Here is a 19,201-nt window from a genome sequence, read left to right as displayed (position 1 = left end):
CTTTGGAAACTGACGGTCAAACAACCTAACTCAGGTTTCTTTGTCATTCTAATCAATGATGGACATAATTATTTCCACATCACTGGTCAAAAACCTCCTAACTCCACTTGAGCTGTATTTGGGTAAAGTGATGATAATATAGGGACACATGCAAGTATCTGACAATGTATAAAGTCACCATACCAACTTTGAGGCAGTGTTGTGTTAAAAATGTTTTCATTTCCTGAAATATACATTTTGGACATAGTTGGCTTCTGCCCGACAGCAGAGATATTCTGCCTGCTTCTGTGCTCCTGAGCATTTGCTCTTACAAAGGGTGTGTGCAAAAATGTCATCACTAAAACAATTATTGTAAAAGCTGTCTAACAATTCTATGACATATATTATAGTTGTATGGAATGACAGAATAACTGTGTACATAAACATCCAGAACATAGTAATGAAAATATTGTTTATTTAACCCATTAAAACTGGGAAAGCATCTGTCATTTTATACTTTAGCTATATAAACATAAGTTTTCTCAGAAAACTTTTAGGATTTAGAACAGTGGTTGTCAAAAATAGATCTACAAGCTCACAGCGTGTCACTTTGAGCCAAGCTGCGAGCTTGTACATCTGCTATTTTTGAATACCTTAGTATAAGTCTTTGAACATTTTCTTCATAAATATTCTCCTGAGGGTCCCTGGCACAAAACATTTTCAAATGGGGGATCCGCGGCCAAATACATATCATTTTGGGGTCCTTGTAGACTCAGATTAAATGGCAGGCCTAAATCCAGTGTATTCCGAATCTTCGTCAGGGTACTCTTCGTGTATCCGTTGCACAATACAGGAAGGCAAGATTCTCCGGTCCTTCGGTTTCAGGGGTCCCCAGACCCAGGACACAAAGGATCTGTAGGCCAGGTAGCGAGCACGCCTGTAATGACAAAATAACAATGAATGAAATGTGACCTTTTGTGCTGTTTTCTCTCCCTGCCTGAGGGTGGTGCTATTAACCCTGTTTGGTGATTGAACTGGAGACTCATGGCGCCAACTTCAAAGTGAACATCTGCTAATGCCAGTTTCATCTATTTTTCCTGGTTGTCAATCAGACTGCTGTACTGCCATTTAATCACCAACTTTAGTGTTAATTTACGAGTCTCTGTTGTTCTTGAGCATATCTTCTGTCACCTATACTGTACTGTAAATGGAGGGCCTTGAAATAACAAAGGGGTATATGGGTACATCAGGGTCCCCACAGCAATGAATTTCCAAAACTTTTCCAGAATATTTAGCCCAATTTCCAGGCCTATAAAACAAATCATTCAGCGCAATAATGTGTCTCTTACTCCTATGTACAATGCCCAAAGATAGGCAGTGTAGCAAAAATAAAGCATAGAATATAAAATAGTACAATTTCATTCAACATTTCGTGCAAAATTAGGGCATATTGAAAAATAGGAGGGGTGGACGACGTCGTTGCACGGTTCGTTGTCGCTCGCGGTAGGTCAGGACGGTCTCATTCAAAAACATGTAACATGCTTCGCGTCACGTCACGTCGCATCGCTGGCAGTGCGGCTGGGATGTTACACAGCCTGTTCGGCGAAAAACTACTTATGTTACATATTTCGTGTAATGTTATACATGTTTATGAAAATATTTTGTATTAAAAAAAATCAATAGCCAAAAACAATGCATAGCCAAATATTTTTCCAGGACCCTTGATAAATTCCAGGACCTTTGATCAATTCCAAACCTTTTCCAGTACTGGATTATTATTATTTTTATTTCAAAATATTTCCAGGAATTTCATGACCGTGGGGACCCTGGTATATGGAATGGTCAAGGCAATGCAATATAAAGCAGGACTGGACAGCATTTTCATTGAATGTCTATGACCATACAGCTATCATAATCCTTGAGTGATACTGTAACATTGTGAATCCTTCCATAGTTTATTTTTTAATAGTGATTACATATAATATAATATGTGGTTCTAAATCTTACCCGTTTTTGAAGGGCATGCCACTGCCATTTGATAAACAAATGCAATTTATCTACATTCCAAATAAATAAATATTGGTCTAACTTACTCAAATCTCTCCTTCTCCGGCAGTGGGCCATGGTCTGCCTGGTAAATGTTGAGGGCATTCTGCAGGGAGTATGGGTTCAAGCAGACAGGCTCAATTCCTGGATGGAGAGTCATGCACTCCAGCTCTTCTGGCTGTTCACTTAATTTATTCAGAACCTGTTGGGAGTATGTACAGTATAAGGTTTTTTAGTACTTCACTAGTTGTGAATGTTCACAGGTGATGATCATTGTGGAAGATGTTTTTATTTACATACCACATTGATAGCTTTGCAGCAGATATTGTGAGCCACATTAGGCATTGGCCTGCATTTTCCACAGGTGCACCTGTATGATTACAATTCACAGTGACATTCACAAGACATTCACAATGTACAATGTAGGCATTTAGCAGACGCTCTTATCCAGAGTGACTTACAATTAGTCCTGTAGCAAGCCCTCAAAAAAGGCCTTAGTTTTTGAGATACCCCCACCAAACCAAAAGGTGCATAGATTATTTCATTTTGAGAATTGCAGGCCTCAATACAGAGAAGCATTACACAAATGGAATACTGTGATTAGGGGTATGTCTAAAGAAATCTCATTTGCAATAAAACTGTACTAGATCTCTCCACACAACCACTGGTTACTGTTTAATAGCATCTGAGGCTATGCAGTAACAGCTTGTTTGACATAAATGTATGTTGTTTTTCTAAATGAGGGAAAGTAGAGGAGTCCACACTACAAAGGTACCATTTCCGCCTAAACTAAAAGTATGTTTAAAGGACTATATTTCAGTATTTCTTTAGGTAAGTTACATTCTGACTCTTTGGTGATGTAGGGTAGACACCTGGTTCATACCTCAGCACATTTGATGAAGATAAGAGTGAGCATTCTCAGGTTATAGCATATTTGGTCACCTTTGCCCTATTCGGATTTGCCTTTTTCAGAGATTGAGGTAGTTCTAAAGAATAGCCAAAAAAACTAATTTTGCCCCAAAATAAAATTTCACAACAATCCATTTCACTAATGGGAGACCCTAAATATAAGAAAAAACATGGTTGTGTTTTGTTCTAACTCGGGTGGGGGTATCTCAAAATCTGAGGGCCTCTGCTACAGACTAAATAAGCAAGGTAATCACATACTGTACATAGAAAGCAGAGAGACAGTGTAGTGCCTAAAGAAACTAGTATCCCATGTAAATCAAGAACCTAGCGTCAGTCAATATGCTATTAAAATAATCTGTACATTGAAAACTATAGGATACCAGGTCAAAAAAATACAAATATGTCAACATGCAATCTAAGCCATTGGTTCTCAAAGTGGGGTCCGGGGACCCCCAGGGGTCCTTGAGGGAGTTCCAGAGGGTCCCCAGCTAAATGATAGATTAGGCACCAAATGGACCCTTGAGGGTATGTAACTCTGAGAGTGTACAAATGGAACCAAATGGACCCGTTAGGGTGCATTTGGTTCCATTTGTACACTCTCAGAGTTAGATTGACAAAGATTTTACATTATCAATTGCGGCCCAAGTGATAGAAATGCCATTAAATGTAGCCCTAATGTATGTCAAACTGGGGGGTCCTTGAAATTAAAATGGTTGAGAATCACTGCTAGAGCCGTGGGGGTCCCTGGCATATCTTTTGAAATGGGGGTCCGTGGGCTAATAAGTGTCAATTTGGGGGTCCTTGACATGAAAAAGTTTGAGAACCACTGATCTAAGCCACAGTGTTACTAAATATGTTGTCAACCAATGGAATATTAATTATATGAAGTCGCACAGTAAAGATATCTGAACAGCTCAGAGCACAACGTTTTGTTGCAATGTTTTCTGCTAGGCAACAAAACTAAAAACATGATGGCTGCCAGTTTGATCAGTGATTTACACTGGCAAAACAAAACTGGTAAAATACAAAATGTGTTTTTGTTCTATGCTTTTTATCAATAGCCTAGGTATGCTACTCAGTAGTACAGTTTATAACTTGTAATAATGATAGGGAAAAAATATAACCCACCATTCTCCTAGAGGACGAGGTTGCATTTGAGGTTGCTCAACCTCATCTGGTTCGTCGGGTTCTGGAGGCTCAAACATGTATGGCTGTACATTTCCAATAAAACTATTTGAGGCAGCCATTCTTCTGTTTGAATCAGACCGGGCGAGTCAACAAAGCAGTCAGCTGCAACGCTTGTCTTCCGTGTGGGCGTGGAGCACACGCACGCGCGCGCACACACACACACACACACACACACACACACACACACACACACACACACACACACACACACGGGTGCGCGCGTCAAACTCAAGCGGGCACACGCACGCGCACACAGCGCACACGCACACACACGAGAGACTCGGTGGAGGAAAGCCTGGTGACGCGACGTTAGGAATAAACCCTCTTTGGACGGAGGCGGAGCTGAAGCGAGAGATACTTCCTTGAGTGGGCGTGGCTTCAGCTGTGCTGGACACGCCCCTACAGTCCGAAGCAGAGAGGCCAGGAACAAAATGCATTGTTTTTCATCCATTTTGAAACATGAGTTTCTAAACTTGGCGATTTTTTTCACCATTCAAATTTGGTCTGTTGGTTAATAACACATTCCTCTGAGCTGTGACAAACTGGGAATACATATTGTATCATATTTATTTTGCTTTCCGTGCTCTTTAAGTAATTAATCAGACTCATAATCTATTCGAATTATTTTGTTGATTATTTTGTTGATTTGTTAATTAAAAAAAGAAAGACATCTAGAAAAGTGCTTCTCGATGACTCGATTAGTTAAAAAAGTAATCGATAGAATAATCACTAAGAAGATAGTCGATACTTGCAGCCCTACTTATAACCCATCGTACTGTGTTACGCAAGGGCTGCTTTATTCAGTTTTGGCCTTCTTTGCATTGGGAAGATCGGATCCATGCATGCATTTGCTATGCATGTATTGAAGCATGCATGCATTTACTGTGCATACAAGCATGCATGCATTTACTGTGCATACAAGCATGCATGCATTTACTGTGCATACAAGCATGCATGTATTTACTGTAGAAGGAATTGAAGAGGGTTCCTTCCTATTCAGTCTGCACACATTTGTGTACATACACACATACTACTGTACTTGCACAAGGTGTTGTCACAGAGTTCATGAAGTAGGCCACTTTTCACCAGTTTACAGTCAGTTTGGGGGAGGGGTGTGTGCCTATTCCAATTGAGCGCTTCAGAACCCTTGTGTCAGGTCAGCCATCGCCATAGCAACATAATGCTGAATCAGCAGCATGGTAATCCAGGGAGGAACATTTTCACAAGACTTTCTTCAACTAGGGATTGCTACAGAAATTATGCACAGTTCAGAGGAACCAAGGCTGTTTCTTTATCATAATGCAATGATGAGCTTTCTGCTGCTGACCTTTATGCTGAAAAAAAGTGTACGCCACCCTGACATAATTTTCCGTTTTATTTGGTGTACAGAAAGCCAGTAGATATTTCCCTGAAATTATTTGTTTATCGTTATTTATGTTGCATGATGAACATTCATTCACCTTTATATGTGTATGCTGCAAATGTTGTTTTATTCAACCACTTTGTATTTGATTATGCTATGCCAATGTTGTTTGCATGTTGGATAGTATTAACATTTCATGCATATTTCTGCTAATTGGACATTGTTAATTAAATTAGTAACATTTTTACTTTCTTGATATTTTAGAACCACAAGTAACAGAACAGAGTGGTGTATAACTGATGTGGGTGTCAAGACTTAAATAGATAAATCATCTTTGTTACTGACAGGACATTCTGTAGAGGTTGCCACCGGTTAGCAATCAGCTCATCAGCATAGTCGTACAATTCTTTACATTTGGAGAATTGTGACACTTCCCTCTAGTGAACTAGTTGTTAGTAAATCAGAGTTCAAATGTGTAATTATGCCAGGAAGTCGAGCTGAGACTAAGGGATTACAAATAAATACAACACAACTAAGAGACGAAGAAGGACAAATAAGATAATCATAACCTGTGAGACAGATAATCAATTGTAGCCTGGTTCCATACCATAGACCCCGCCCACTCTCTGAGTGGACTGCCTCTTGGTCTGGACTTGTAAATGTGAACCTAGGACTTCTCCGGTACAAAATGCATTGTCCAATGAGAGGCGGAGGTGGGCGTGGGGATCCCTTAGGATTGGTTTAGGGAATTTCTAATCCCCTCCCCCTTGTAATCACCGACACTGGAGCCAATTTCAGACTGAAGCTCCACGCTGCAAATGTGCTGTTTCACATCTTGTGAAAGTTTATCTGAAATGCCATTGTTTTATTTAGCTGCACCAATGAACATCCTGTGCACGAGACATCCCAGTCAGTGCATTATATAAAACTTGATACAGATGTTATTGTTTGCGTATACATCCTTAGATAATAAACATGGCAGCAGAGCTACCCACCTCCATAAACATCAAGGAGCCACGATGGGACCAGAGCACCTTTATGGGTCGAGCCAAACACTTCTTTACCGTCACAGACCCCAGGAACATCCTGCTAACCAACGAACAACTAGAACATGCACACAAAATCATCTCTGAGTACAGGTAAGACACGCTCCTAAACAAATACCACCGATCTTAGAGAACCAACAGCCCCAGGGACCAAAGGTCAGACAGCAAATTCATGTTCATTCATGTATATGCGTTTTTGTCAATAAAACCTCAATCTAGCAAAATCGTCGATGACGCGCATGTGTGAGTCACTGGAATGGAATGCACTCACACTTGTGTATATTTTTACACATCGGTTCCCACCTGATGCGTGGGAGTCCTGAGTCAGGACTCCCACGCATCAGGTGGGAACCGATTCAGTACGGTCTGGAGCAGTCAGGACTCCTGACTGCTCCAGACCGTACTGAATAACGGCTAGCTCGCATAACATCTTCAGACTAGGACTCAAGTCTAACATGTACAGGTTGTATCAGCGGGTGTGGATTCTTGAACATCCACTTGAACACATTTGTACCTGTATCCTCCAAGGAGGACGCTACATCCCACCATGCATGTATAACTGATTCCCCCCGTATCGGTACATAACTCTGACAGTGCTGAGTGCTGCCATCACACCATTGGCTCGGGCACTCGTTCAGGCGTGCCTTACGGGGCTCAAGGTCGCTTCTGTTGGTGTGCCCGATTTGTTTTCAAAGCCAACATTTTTTATTGAGTCTGCAGGGCTGCATCTTTGACATTGGTGTCATGGCATGGGGGTTAGGGTTAGAATGAGATATAGTCTATCAATTATATTTTTCCAATATTCGTCTATATAGGGTGCGTTCGGAAATACAGCACTGAGTGCACTGGCCAAGACAAGCTAATAGGCGAGTGCGCTCCGGTGCGCAATTTCCGAATGCACCCATGGTTTCACGTCCAAACACAATGAATAAAGCTTCCCACCTCAGTGTTCCATTTCAAACACAGATAAGACTTGCTATGATCAATTTTGTGTCTAAGCTGTGGACCAGTTCCACTGAATCTCGATGATAATGGCTTAATTAGATTGAGAGATTAGAGAGATTGTATTTAAAAAAATATAGATCAGTGCTATTGAACACCCTTTACGTCTGTGTGTGAGTTTTACAAATATTGAACCAATGAAAAGTATTAAAAAAAATATTAGAAGGAAAAATACCCAATCTCCATATTAATGGTCAAAAACCTCCACTTGAGCTGTTTTTGGGTAAAGTAATGATAATATAAGGACACATTCAAGTATCTGACAATGCATAAAGTCACCATACCAACTTTGATGAGGCGCTATTGTGTTGTTCTAAAAACATATATTTTTTTAATTTCCTGAAAAGTTAATATTTTGGACATAGCTGCCCGACAGCAGAGATTATGTTTTTGTCAATTTATGAGCACAATTGAATGTGAAATGTCTTTCAGACAAGGTGTGGTGTCTCCGGGCCTGACAGAGGATGAACTGTGGAGGGCCAAATATATTTTCGACTCTGCCTTCCACCCAGACACCGGCGAGAAGATGGTTCTGATCGGACGCATGTCGGCACAGGTTCCCATGAACATGACCATCACCGGGTGCATGATGACCTTCTACAAGTGAGAGCTCTTCCTCTGAAGTCTGCAGGTCCTTACAGAGTGGGAGCGTTTATTTTGTGTGATTAATTTGCATTAATTTATACTACCGTTTGTGTCATTAGTACATCTATTGAACGCACACATAACAAGGCCATAAAGTGACGTAATAAGTTATCATTTTCAGCGCAAATAAAAGCATCAACCCTGTATGAATGAGGCATCATCCATACAGGCACATCAGGCACCAAATGAATAGCTGGATGTGAAAAATGTATATATTTGTATATTCATCACGCTCGTGGTGTATAAGGACCTTCAGAAACAATCAAAAACACTCGCATTCTCTGTTTCTGTGTTAACGTATCCATTTGTAACTCAGAGTGTGCACAAAATGGAACCAAATGGACCTTTACAGGTCTGTAACTCTGAGAGTACACCAAGCGTTAATTAACCCTAACCATAACCTCACAGAAACTATGCCTAAACCTATCCTCAAAACCAAGTCCATCCGAGGCAAAACACCTGGAAAAGAGGTTCTTGCGACGCAAACGTACCCTTAACACACTCAATCTGTTATTGTACAGTGCAGCTTATGGAGATAACATCCTGTTTACTGTGTACTCTTATAACCTACAGGACGACTCCAGCAGTAGTTCTATGGCAATGGATCAATCAGTCCTTCAACGCAATAGTCAATTACACCAACAGGAGTGGAGACGCCCCTATTTCAGTCAAGTAAGAGCTTTATATTTTACATTTTGTCTGTGGACATGTCAGTGAGCTGATCCTCTTCTGTAGTAGTTAAGCTTGAAGTACTTTTGGAATTGAAGCATAAGCCTCCTAAAATGACCACTGATAATGATACTGATGTCTTTAATTCCACTGTCCTCGTATAACTGTCCTCATATCACACAAAATTACTTTGTTTCTCCAAAATAAATCAAAATAATGTTAAAAAAAAAAAAAAAAAAATCACTTTCCTACATGTACCACATGCAATACCTTCACGGTCCACGGGCAATCAGTTGAAAACCTCTGTTTTAGACAGTGGTGTAAAGTAAAGTAGAATTTTGAGGTGTTTTTATTAAACTGGAGTATTTCCAATTTTCAATACTTTTACTTCTACTCCACTACATCTCAAAGGCAAATATTGCACTTTTACTCCACTACAATTATATGAAAACTTTAGTTACTAGTTACTTTGTTGATTTTGATTATTATTACAAAACATACCCACTTCAGCCCTATATACATTTCGGCCATTTGAAAATAACTGATCTACAAGCTCACAATGCGTCGCGTTGCTACCCATTGTGAGCTTGTAGATCTGCTTACTTTTACTCAAGTAAATTTGGAATTCCGGACTTTTACTTGTAACAGTGTATTTCTACAGTGCAGTATTGATACTTTTACTTAAGTAGAAAACGTGAGTACTTTTTCCACAACTGGTTTTAGAATATGGACACGGGGTGATATTATGAATACTCCTTTATCTTGGTGTGTAACCACTAACCAGAAGCCTTTCTTTCTGTTTGCAGTCAGCTTGGCACAGCCTATGTGTCGGCCACCACCGGGGCAGTCGCCACTGCTCTGGGACTCAACGCATTAACAAAGGTAATCCGTTCAAGTAACGACCCATTGTTGTTCTCATCATCACCGCCAGGCTGAAAGGCCAGGAGGCGGAGATTATGTTTAATTACTGTATTGACATGGTGAAATTAGTTGTGCATAAATAGCTTCTCTGTCATGAACGTGGAAAGTGATTAATACGCTGTTTCTGTTTGATAAAACAACAACACAATTCTCTCGCTGTAGCACATCTCTCCTATATTTGGACGATTGGTTCCTTTTGCTGCTGTAGCTGCTGCTAACTGCATCAATATCCCACTGATGAGACAGAGGTAGTACACACACACGTGCTCACACACACACACACACACACACACACACACACACACACACACACACACACACTTTACTTTTTTGCATTGTTTCCCTGCCAATGCATATTTAAAAAAAACGTGTGGCACTATAAATCATGTGACTTCATGGGACATGTGTTGTTTGCAGGGAGCTGAAACACGGCATCCCTATAACTGACGAGAATGACAACCGGTTAGGAGAGTCAACCAAAGCGGCCCAGCAGGCCATCAGTCAGGTGGTCGTCTCTAGAATCCTCATGGCCTCTCCAGGAATGGGTATGAATATTTATTATTCAATTCTGTAGAGTTCAAGTTGTCTGTGAGTTTCTGGACCCATATATGCCCATATATGGACATGGCTGATGTCACAGCCCATATATGGCCAATATGGAGGTCCCTGATGTCAGCGGAAAATCTGCTTTGTCAAGCAATGGTTTCCTGTTTTGTGCAAACTCAGACCAGTGCTTGTTCAGCAAGAGGGAGGGAGGGAGGGAGGGAAGGAGGGAAGGAGGTGGGGGGGTGTATTTCATCCACACATATGGTTGGCAACTTCCTGAAATTTAAATAAGGCAGAGGTTTTCAACTGAAATGTGGTCCCTGACCATGCATTCAGTCATGTAAGAATAGCCTGGTAAACCCTCCCTCCGGAAATCTCATTTCAATTCGATTTCAGAAAGGAGTCTGGTCTGAAACGCCTTTCTGCAATAATCGCTGTGGGCTGGAGTTGGGCGGGAGTAATACCGTTGACTGACAACCCCTTCAACCAATGATCGTTTTTCCCCTTCAGCCAATGAGCAGTTCAATTTGACGAGCTCCAGACTATGTGACGCAACGGGACTTTTGGGACGGCCATGCCGAAAATAGGTTGCCTTATTGGGATACATGCGTGTCACTCCCCGCCCCTGCCGGTTCTCTAAATTTATATTTTTAAATAGGCTCTGTCATGATTAATTGACCACATATATGAAGTTAAACAACTAAATTCTATCCAAACGATATCTTATAAGTAAATTCCGTGCCTCAAAAAATAAGTTTGAAAGCGTTATAAAACTGAAAGTAAGAAGTGAAGGCACTCGCACAAACAACAATGGCTGCCGTTCGTCTTTTTTCGGCGGCTCTCAGGCTGCACTCGGGTTCATTCGGGCTCACTCGAACTCGCCACCTGATTGGCCAACTGTCGCTGTCAATCACAGAACAATGAGCGACGACGCTGATAGGCTCGTCGGCTCGGCGAGCAGAGCGATTATTGGAGAAAGGCGTTTCAGACCAGACTCCTTTCTGAAATCGAATTGAAATGAGATTTCCGGAGGGAGGGTTTACCAGGCTAATGTAAGAAAGCATTTTTTTTTTTAAACTTTTTTTAAATGATTTTATTTTATTATGGAGAAACGTAGTAATTTTATATTTGTGTGATGCGAGGACAGTGGAATTAAAGACATTATCATCATTATCAGTGGTCATTTGAGGAGGCATACCGTATGCTTCAATTCCAAAAGTACCAAGCTTAGCTACTACAAAAGAGGATCAGCTCATTGACATGTCCACAAACTCTTTCCAAGAATGCATGTATGAAACAGTATGTATGACAGTGCCTTGTGAAATTCTGGATGAGTTGTCAGGCAGTATTCTCAGACCTTACAGTAAAATCTAAATGTGCCTTTACACTTTGTAATTACATATCTCTGTGAGAGGCATTTCCACACGGGCATACCTGATGAATATGTATAGGGCCAGATTGGAGCCAGAAAATGACTTGAGACTCCCTGTCCACCACTAAAGCCATGAAGAGACAGACATGGACCACCAGAACCGCCGATCCAACCAATATGTCCATATTTAGGCATATATGGATAACATCAGGGTCAGGGATCTCCACATGCCCATATGTGAGATCGCTGATCTGACAGACACAGAGATATCCATAAGGATGGGTCAAATGCAGGGAACAATTCTCCCCAAGAGGACAACAAAGCATTTAAAAATCAAACATGCATACCTTTAATTAGCACTTTGTGACTGGCTTCTTCTGTCTTGCTGTAGTTGTAGATTGCAGAATGTACAGTAGTTTTCTTAGCAGTAGTAGAATGTATGCAATATTCTAGAATCAACCAACACAATCCATCTTATTTTGTGGCCTGTATCTTGAACACCTTCACACCAACACACCTGTGCCAATTCACTTCCTGATTGTGTGACATGACTGTGTTGACTGCCCCCTTGTGGCATGGCATACTAATACCCCGAAAATGTAACCTATTATTTTAAAAACAAACAAAGAAAAAACACATTATTACATTCAGTGTTAATGTACATAGATTATGTTAAATGTTAATGTTCTCTTTCAGCTATCCCACCATTTTTAATGAACCATTTGGAAAAGAAGGCCTTCTTGAAGGTAAGCGTCTTTCTGAAGCTTAACATTTCTAAATTTAAACAAAAATAGCTTGAGCTTAAAGTGTATTAACTATACCATGTGGTTACATTTGTACACTCTCTGAGTGAAATGAACACTGAGGAATTTTAAGAGTGTGCTGCTTGTACATCAGAGGAGTGAATGGAGTCACGTTGTCTTTGTGTTTCTCTGGTTGGTCTTTTCAGAGGTTTCCATGGATGAGTGCACCCATTCAGGTCGGCCTGGTGGGATTCTGGTGAGTGGTCCGATGCTTCAGCTGATAAGACACCCATTTGCAAAATTCTGAAATTTCAACTTAGTAAATAACAGCTGAAACGAAAAATATGTCTTTCACACATTTAGAGTATATCCGTGGTCATAATGGGGACATAGATAACGATGGATACCAAAAACAAACAAACAAAGAAATAGGAACAGCTTTGATTTAAAAGAACTGAGAGTTGTAGCAGACCTGCAGATTCCTGGGAGTTTGTTCCAGGTATGTGGTGCATAAAAACTGAACGCTGCCTCTCTGCATTTCGTTCTGATTCTGGGGAGAAAGACCTAACCCACATGACCTGATGGTTCATGGTGTACGACAAGATCACAAATGTATTTTGGCCTTAAACCGTTCAATACTTTGAGCGACTTGAGCGCCAGTGTCCTGAATCAGCAGGAGTTTGATCCATTTTTAGGGAGACCTGTAAAGACACCATTACAGTAGTAAAGATAAATGCATGGACTGGACAAGTTTTTCTAAATCTTGCTGAGACATAAGTCCTTTAATCCTTATATATATTCTTGAGGTGATAGTAGATTGACTTTGTAATTATGTTAATGTCACTACACCACGATTTGTAGCTTGGGTTGTGGTACCCGGCCATTGAAGCTGAGCAATGACTTCATAATTCTTACTTGGCTCCTAAAACAATTACTTTACAGTTTTGTCTTTGTTTAATGGAAGAACAATCTGGCACATGCAGTCATTCATTTGTTCAATGACTTTGCTCAGTGCTTGTATTGGACCATATTCCACTATAATTAGGAAAGTCTTCTATCCAAATATTTGATTGTAAAATGATTGTGTTTCAGTCTGGTGTTTGCCACACCGCTGTGCTGCGCTTTGTTCCCACAAAAGAGGTGAGTGGAAGATGTATAAAACTTGTACAGTACATAATCATATGCATAAATACAACGCTTTGATTGTGAGGGTTGATTAACTCCACAATGAGACAGCAGTTTAGCCACACTGTGTTTTAATGTAAAATGTTGTAGTGTGTGCATGTTAATGTAATCGTTTAAGAGAATCTTATAAGATTATCCTGTAGTGTGTGATGCAACCAGATTTCCTTAAACTCCTGTAGTGTGAAGCCAGCTTTAAGCTGTGCAATCATACTGTACAGATATGTGATTTTCTCCTTATGATATATCTGTATGCTTACTTAGCATGCAGTTTGTACCACGTGTGTGCTCCTGTCCTGCCTCGCCTTCCCTAGTGCTCACATATCTTCCGTATCAGTTATGACTCATATTATCCAGCTGTGTAATGTAGCTTATATTCTCTGGGTGTGCTTAATAAACCTTGTCATGTGACACTGCCTTATAGTCATCTAGTTCTCACCACCAGTGGTAGACGGAGTACTCAGATTTTGTACACGTTTTATTGAGTAAAAGTACAAAAGTATTGATATATAAGATATAGATATAGGGCTTAAGTGGTTAATGTAAGTTTTGTAATAATAATCTAAATCTGCAAAGTAACTAAAGCTGTCAAATAATTGTAGCGTAGTAAAAAAAACAAAACGATATTTGCCTCTGAGATGTAGTGTAGTAAAAGTATAAAAGAATCAAAATACTCAAGTATTGTCAAAGTCAAAGTACTTAGTTACTTTCCACCGCTGGTCACCACTGCTTCCACCGCTGGTCACCACCTGTAGTAGAGTGCTTTTAGGATCAGCAGCAGAGGGCAGTCAGTTCATGCCACCTCTTCACCTCTGTGTGCATTTCCTCAGCTCCATGTCAGTAAACAGTTTGGAAGCGGAGCTTCAGGAGAAGATCCGGGCCGACCATCCGGGGGTCGAGAGAGTCTACTTCAACAAAGGACTATGAGCGTTCAGCGCCCCCTCATGGAAGCACTGCCATGCGTCGCGTTAGCCGCCATGCGTCAACGTTGCTGCGTCGCAGCCGGCACAGCGTGTTCTTCAGCTCTCCTCCGGTCCTCCTCATTATAGTCAACGTGCCAAAGTTAAGTTTTCTTTTCTGTCTTCATTTCAGGCGCACTTCCCAGGACGTTTCATTATTTTTATGTTCTATCTGTAATATAATGATCTCGGTTAATTTTTAAGTGCAAAAGAAGATTTATTCACAATGGACCAATGAAGCGTCTGATGTTCAACAAGAGAGTGCTAATGGTAGTCAGACCTTTATTTTTTAAACTTATGCAGTATTTTTTTTTTACTTAAATGTATGCTGCTGCCAAGCCATTTCCATATCATTCAACTTCATATTGTTTTATTTTATGACCTGTGGTACTTGATGGGGCCCACAATCTATTTGTATCTCAAAGACGTCTTAAGCTTAATTTATGCTGTCGTACGACAGCGTGGCGTGCAGAAAATACCAGATTACAACTTGTAAATCTGGTATTGTCTGCACGCCACATAGTCATGGGACAGAGCATACATTATTACACTGTATCTGCCAAATCTCCCTTACAATGAGGTTTATGACACCGCTCATCACTTAATATAACCTCTTACTACTAACGTTGTTTTATTTTCCAGAATAACACACATTTAGAATTAACGAGTTCATTTTGCCAAATGAATGAATGAATCTCACCAAGCCTTTACATGCTTTATGGACGTTATAAGATGTTGTGACGGCACCATCGAGGTTAATCCATTAAGACCGGGAACGCAGCTGTGTCATTTTAAGATTTCTTTGGATATTAAAAAAATAGCAGATATACATGCTCATACGCTATGAGCTTGTATATCTGCTATTTTTTGAATAGCCAAAGAAATCTTGAAATGACACAGATGCGTTCCTGGATTGAATGGGTTAATGTAACAATGGTGGCGTCACAATGTGATGTGTTCTAGCGTAATATGTCAATGCAGTGGATCAGGGCCCACTGGAAAATCTTGAAAGCGTTCGTGGCCCACCTACCTGACCACTTAACACGGCAACCTATCGGCTGCCGTGTTACAGTTAGTGGTCAGATGGGTGGGCGGTTTGCATTTTCAGAGCATGTTTTAATGATCAATCAATCAATTAAGTTCCGGCTTGGATCAAAGGAACAATATCACGTCATTTAAAATGATATATATTTTATTTTTTAATGATGTTATTTTATCATTCAAATCTTATTGTTTTGCCAATTTTTGGGGGCCCACTTGCAATACCCTCACCCAGCCCACAGGTTGGCAATCACTGTCATATAGGCTATACTATTTATTCTGCTCGCCAAAAGGTGCATGATCAAATCACATTTCATAAGCATGACATCACAGCGATGACATCACAGTCATAACATCACAGTCCAGGGGCTTCTAAAGGGTCTTCATGTGTTTGGACTCATCAGTGCTGCTGCGTTCAGGAGAGCTGAATGACCGGTTTGTCATTGCTCACGTTTGTTTTGAACACTTTAAAACAGTCACATGTCATTTAAGTATGACAAAAATAACGTGCCAGTCCGCAAAATCCTGAAGAAATTCCTTTCTTATAGGGACAATATAGAGTGTTTAGGATGAGTTTCTGTCATATATTCTTGCCTTAAAAGGAGCAAATTGACCTGCGACCCGCCTGCTGTTCGTTCTTTTTTTCTCTGTGCCTTTTCTCATCTGAGGTCGAGGGACAAGGGCTTTTATGGCATAATGGCACTTATCAGAGGTCCACTGAGCATTCTATTGTGTTATATCGTATACTTTCAGGTACAGCAGATGACAACAGATTAGGAGTGGACATAGTGGCTAGTTCTGGCTACCATTCAACTTCAACTTCAGCTTTCTTGTCACGTGGGTAAAATTGGGTAAAATTACTTTTTTGTACAAGCTCCCATCATTAACGTTTTCAGAAAAGGAAGAAGAATAGAGATAGAAAGGGCAGATATTCTACTATTCCTGATATGAGTAAAATGAAATATTCCGTAAACATATGGAAACGGGTCATATATTCTAGATATTCCTTTTTTTGTTATCAATTGTTTTTATTCATATCACAACAGCAATACAATTATGCCAGTAAAACATAATATTCTAGATATTCCTGAAATGAGTAGATTAAGATACATGCGTGCACGCACACAAGCACGCACGCGCACACACTCTTGAGGTATTGACTCCTTTCAAGGCAAGAAAGATATAGAAGCTAGTTATCAAAAGCCACATTTTCCATCTCGCAAATCATAGGTTGGACACTTTGCCAATAGCAAAAGTCTGCTGATCCCTAAAAGGTTATTAGACTCCCACGTTAGATTCCGATGTGAAGAATATATTGAGCTTAACTACTGTTGACTACAGCGTGGTACAGTATGAAGTGGTATTGTTCTAAACACAGCAGTAGAAGCATTCAGCTGAAGTTTGGGGCAAGTCTCTACTGCCAGTGTTTTGTGTAAATGTGTCTCCGTTTTTATGACCGTGGTTTTGGTTGGCAGGCAGGTGAATCGGGTGTATAATAATGTATAATAATAATAATGGATCCTAGATGATTGGTGTGAGCTGTCCCACAGTCCAGGCATCAAAATGATAATGCAAGTGTTTGGACAGAGATTAACAGATTGTTGCACTGTAATTCTGACCCAGAGGAATACATTACAAACACCCACCATCTGTACACACCTGCATTAAATGGGACAGATCCAATAATATTTTACTCAGAACTGATCTCATACCTCAGTGTCTATGTAACAAGGCATCCACTGAAATGTATTGGCCAGTTTTAAAATCAGGGACAGGGTAAGACTAACAAATCTTCAACAAATCAACTTTTTGACAATTACATTAAGTGTTGTTTTTTCCAGTGATTGGGCCAGAAATATAAGGGGGTCAGCTCTATATGTTCAGCTCTATGTTCCCTCAGCACCTGTACACCTCTGCATTTTTCCAGCTAACAACATTTGCTGCATTTAGGCAAATCAATATAGAAACAGAAAGTAACAAGTGCTCCAGGTTTCACTTTTTGCATGCTGTGGATAGAACCACAGTGGGATCAATTTAGGACCCGTTTCTACAGCATCAGAGCCAGTCATTCAGGACCATGGTGCCCCCTGCAGCCTTTTGCATACCATTATACTGTAAGAATGTGAACCCTGCGGACCATGTCGACTCAATAAAAAAGCCAGTGTAACAGCCACGCTCAGTTGGCTACTTTCCAAGTGAAGTAGCCATACAGAAGAATCACATACTCTGCTTGCCATGCTGTGGTATACTACTGTAGATGGAAAGATACTGTATAGCTACCGAGGAAACTGTTGCAGGGAGGGCAGATGTTCTGAAGTTCTGTCCAGACAGTGGCTCCACCTGAATGTGTGTGGAGGATACTGATTTATCCTGTTTGCATTGATTACCTCGATCCACAGCAGGTGTGCAGTCACACCCAGCTCTGAGTCCAATTAGTTTGACACCAGGAAATCACTTCTAATCTATTTTTAGCGGTGCCAACCGCTCTAAGCTTGACTTTGTCCGTATGTCCGTCCGTCCGTCCGTATCAGCACGGGATGATGAGCACGGGATTTTACACAGCTATAACTCCAGATTGCAGCATGCCACCAAGTCCAAATATGGTATGTGGACTTAGACCACCAATAGGGACGAGCATGACTTGCTGAAGTTAGCAAAGAGGGGTCCAGGGACCCCCCGCGTATGTTATGTCCGTCCGCCCGTTTAGGGCACGGGATTTTAAACAGCTATAACTCCAGTTTGAAGCCTGCCACCAAGTCCAAATTTGGTATGTGGACTTACACCACCAATAGGGACGAGCATGAATTGCTGAAGTTATCAAAGCGGGGTCCAGGGACCCCCCGCGTATGCTATGTCAGTCCGCCCGTTTAGGGCACGGGATTTTAAACAGCTATAACTCCAGTTTGAAGCCTGCCACCAAGTCCAAATTTGGTATGTGGACTTACACCACCAATAGGGACGAGCACGAATTGCTGAAGTTATCAAAGCGGGGTCCAGGGACCCCCCGCGTATGCTATGTCCGTCCGCCCGTTTAGGGCACGGGATTTTAAACAGCTATAACTCCAGTTTGAAGCCTGCCACCAAGTCCAAATTTGGTATGTGGACTTACACCACCAATAGCGAGGCGCATGACTTGCTGACGTTATCAAAGAGGGGTCCAGGGACCCCCAGCGCCCGTATGAGCACGGGATGAGCACAGGATTTTAAACAGCTATAACTCCAGTTTGCAGCATGCCACCAAGTCCACATTTGGTATGTGGACTTAGACCACCAATAGGGACCAGCATGAATTGCTGAAGCCCCGCCCCCTCTGTCTTCCCATTGGCTGGCCTTCAAACAGCCATAACTCAAGTTCGCAGCATGCTACGGAGTACAAATTTTGTACATGGACTAAAACCAGCAATAGGGACGAACTGTAATTACTTAAGCCCCGCCCCCTCTGTCTGCCCATTGGCTGGGCTTTAAACAGCCATCATTCCAGTTTGCAGCATGCTACCAAGTACAAATTTGGTAAGTCGACTCAGACCACCAATAGGGACGAACTGAAATGAGTTAAGCCCCGCCCCAAAGGCACCGCTTCCTTCACACAG

The 19,201-nt window shown here is 41.1% G+C and overlaps 2 protein-coding genes across 2 annotated transcripts in view; one reads left to right on the top strand and one right to left on the bottom strand.

Annotated features, from left to right (window-relative positions):
* Window positions 1-15,301, top strand: part of sfxn1 (sideroflexin 1) — a 28,323-nt gene extending 13,022 nt beyond the window's left edge. Inside the window, exons 2-11 of the mRNA XM_084085908.1 lie at window positions 6,452-6,624; window positions 7,966-8,136; window positions 8,752-8,850; window positions 9,654-9,729; window positions 9,931-10,016; window positions 10,186-10,313; window positions 12,383-12,432; window positions 12,636-12,685; window positions 13,522-13,569; window positions 14,442-15,301. Of these exons, the coding sequence (XP_083942034.1) occupies window positions 6,461-6,624; window positions 7,966-8,136; window positions 8,752-8,850; window positions 9,654-9,729; window positions 9,931-10,016; window positions 10,186-10,313; window positions 12,383-12,432; window positions 12,636-12,685; window positions 13,522-13,569; window positions 14,442-14,538 (969 nt within the window). The 5' untranslated portion in view covers window positions 6,452-6,460 and the 3' untranslated portion in view covers window positions 14,539-15,301. The remainder of the gene's footprint in view (window positions 1-6,451; window positions 6,625-7,965; window positions 8,137-8,751; window positions 8,851-9,653; window positions 9,730-9,930; window positions 10,017-10,185; window positions 10,314-12,382; window positions 12,433-12,635; window positions 12,686-13,521; window positions 13,570-14,441) is intronic.
* On the bottom strand, window positions 329-4,192 carry LOC311033717 (P2X purinoceptor 7-like). Its single transcript, XM_084041329.1, has 4 exons — window positions 4,063-4,192; window positions 2,326-2,395; window positions 2,073-2,227; window positions 329-916 (listed from the first exon to the last, which is right to left on the bottom strand). Exons 1-4 carry the CDS (start codon window positions 4,179-4,181, stop codon window positions 757-759), a joined length of 504 nt encoding a protein of 167 aa, XP_083897455.1. The 5' UTR covers window positions 4,182-4,192; the 3' UTR covers window positions 329-756.
* Window positions 15,302-19,201: the final 3,900 nt, after the last annotated feature.

Source organism: Gymnoscopelus microlampas, assembly GCF_963454915.1.
Source record: "Gymnoscopelus microlampas genome assembly, chromosome: 18".
In the NCBI taxonomy this organism is placed as follows: Eukaryota; Metazoa; Chordata; class Actinopteri; order Myctophiformes; family Myctophidae; genus Gymnoscopelus; species Gymnoscopelus microlampas.
This window is presented reverse-complemented; position numbering and strand designations above follow the sequence as displayed.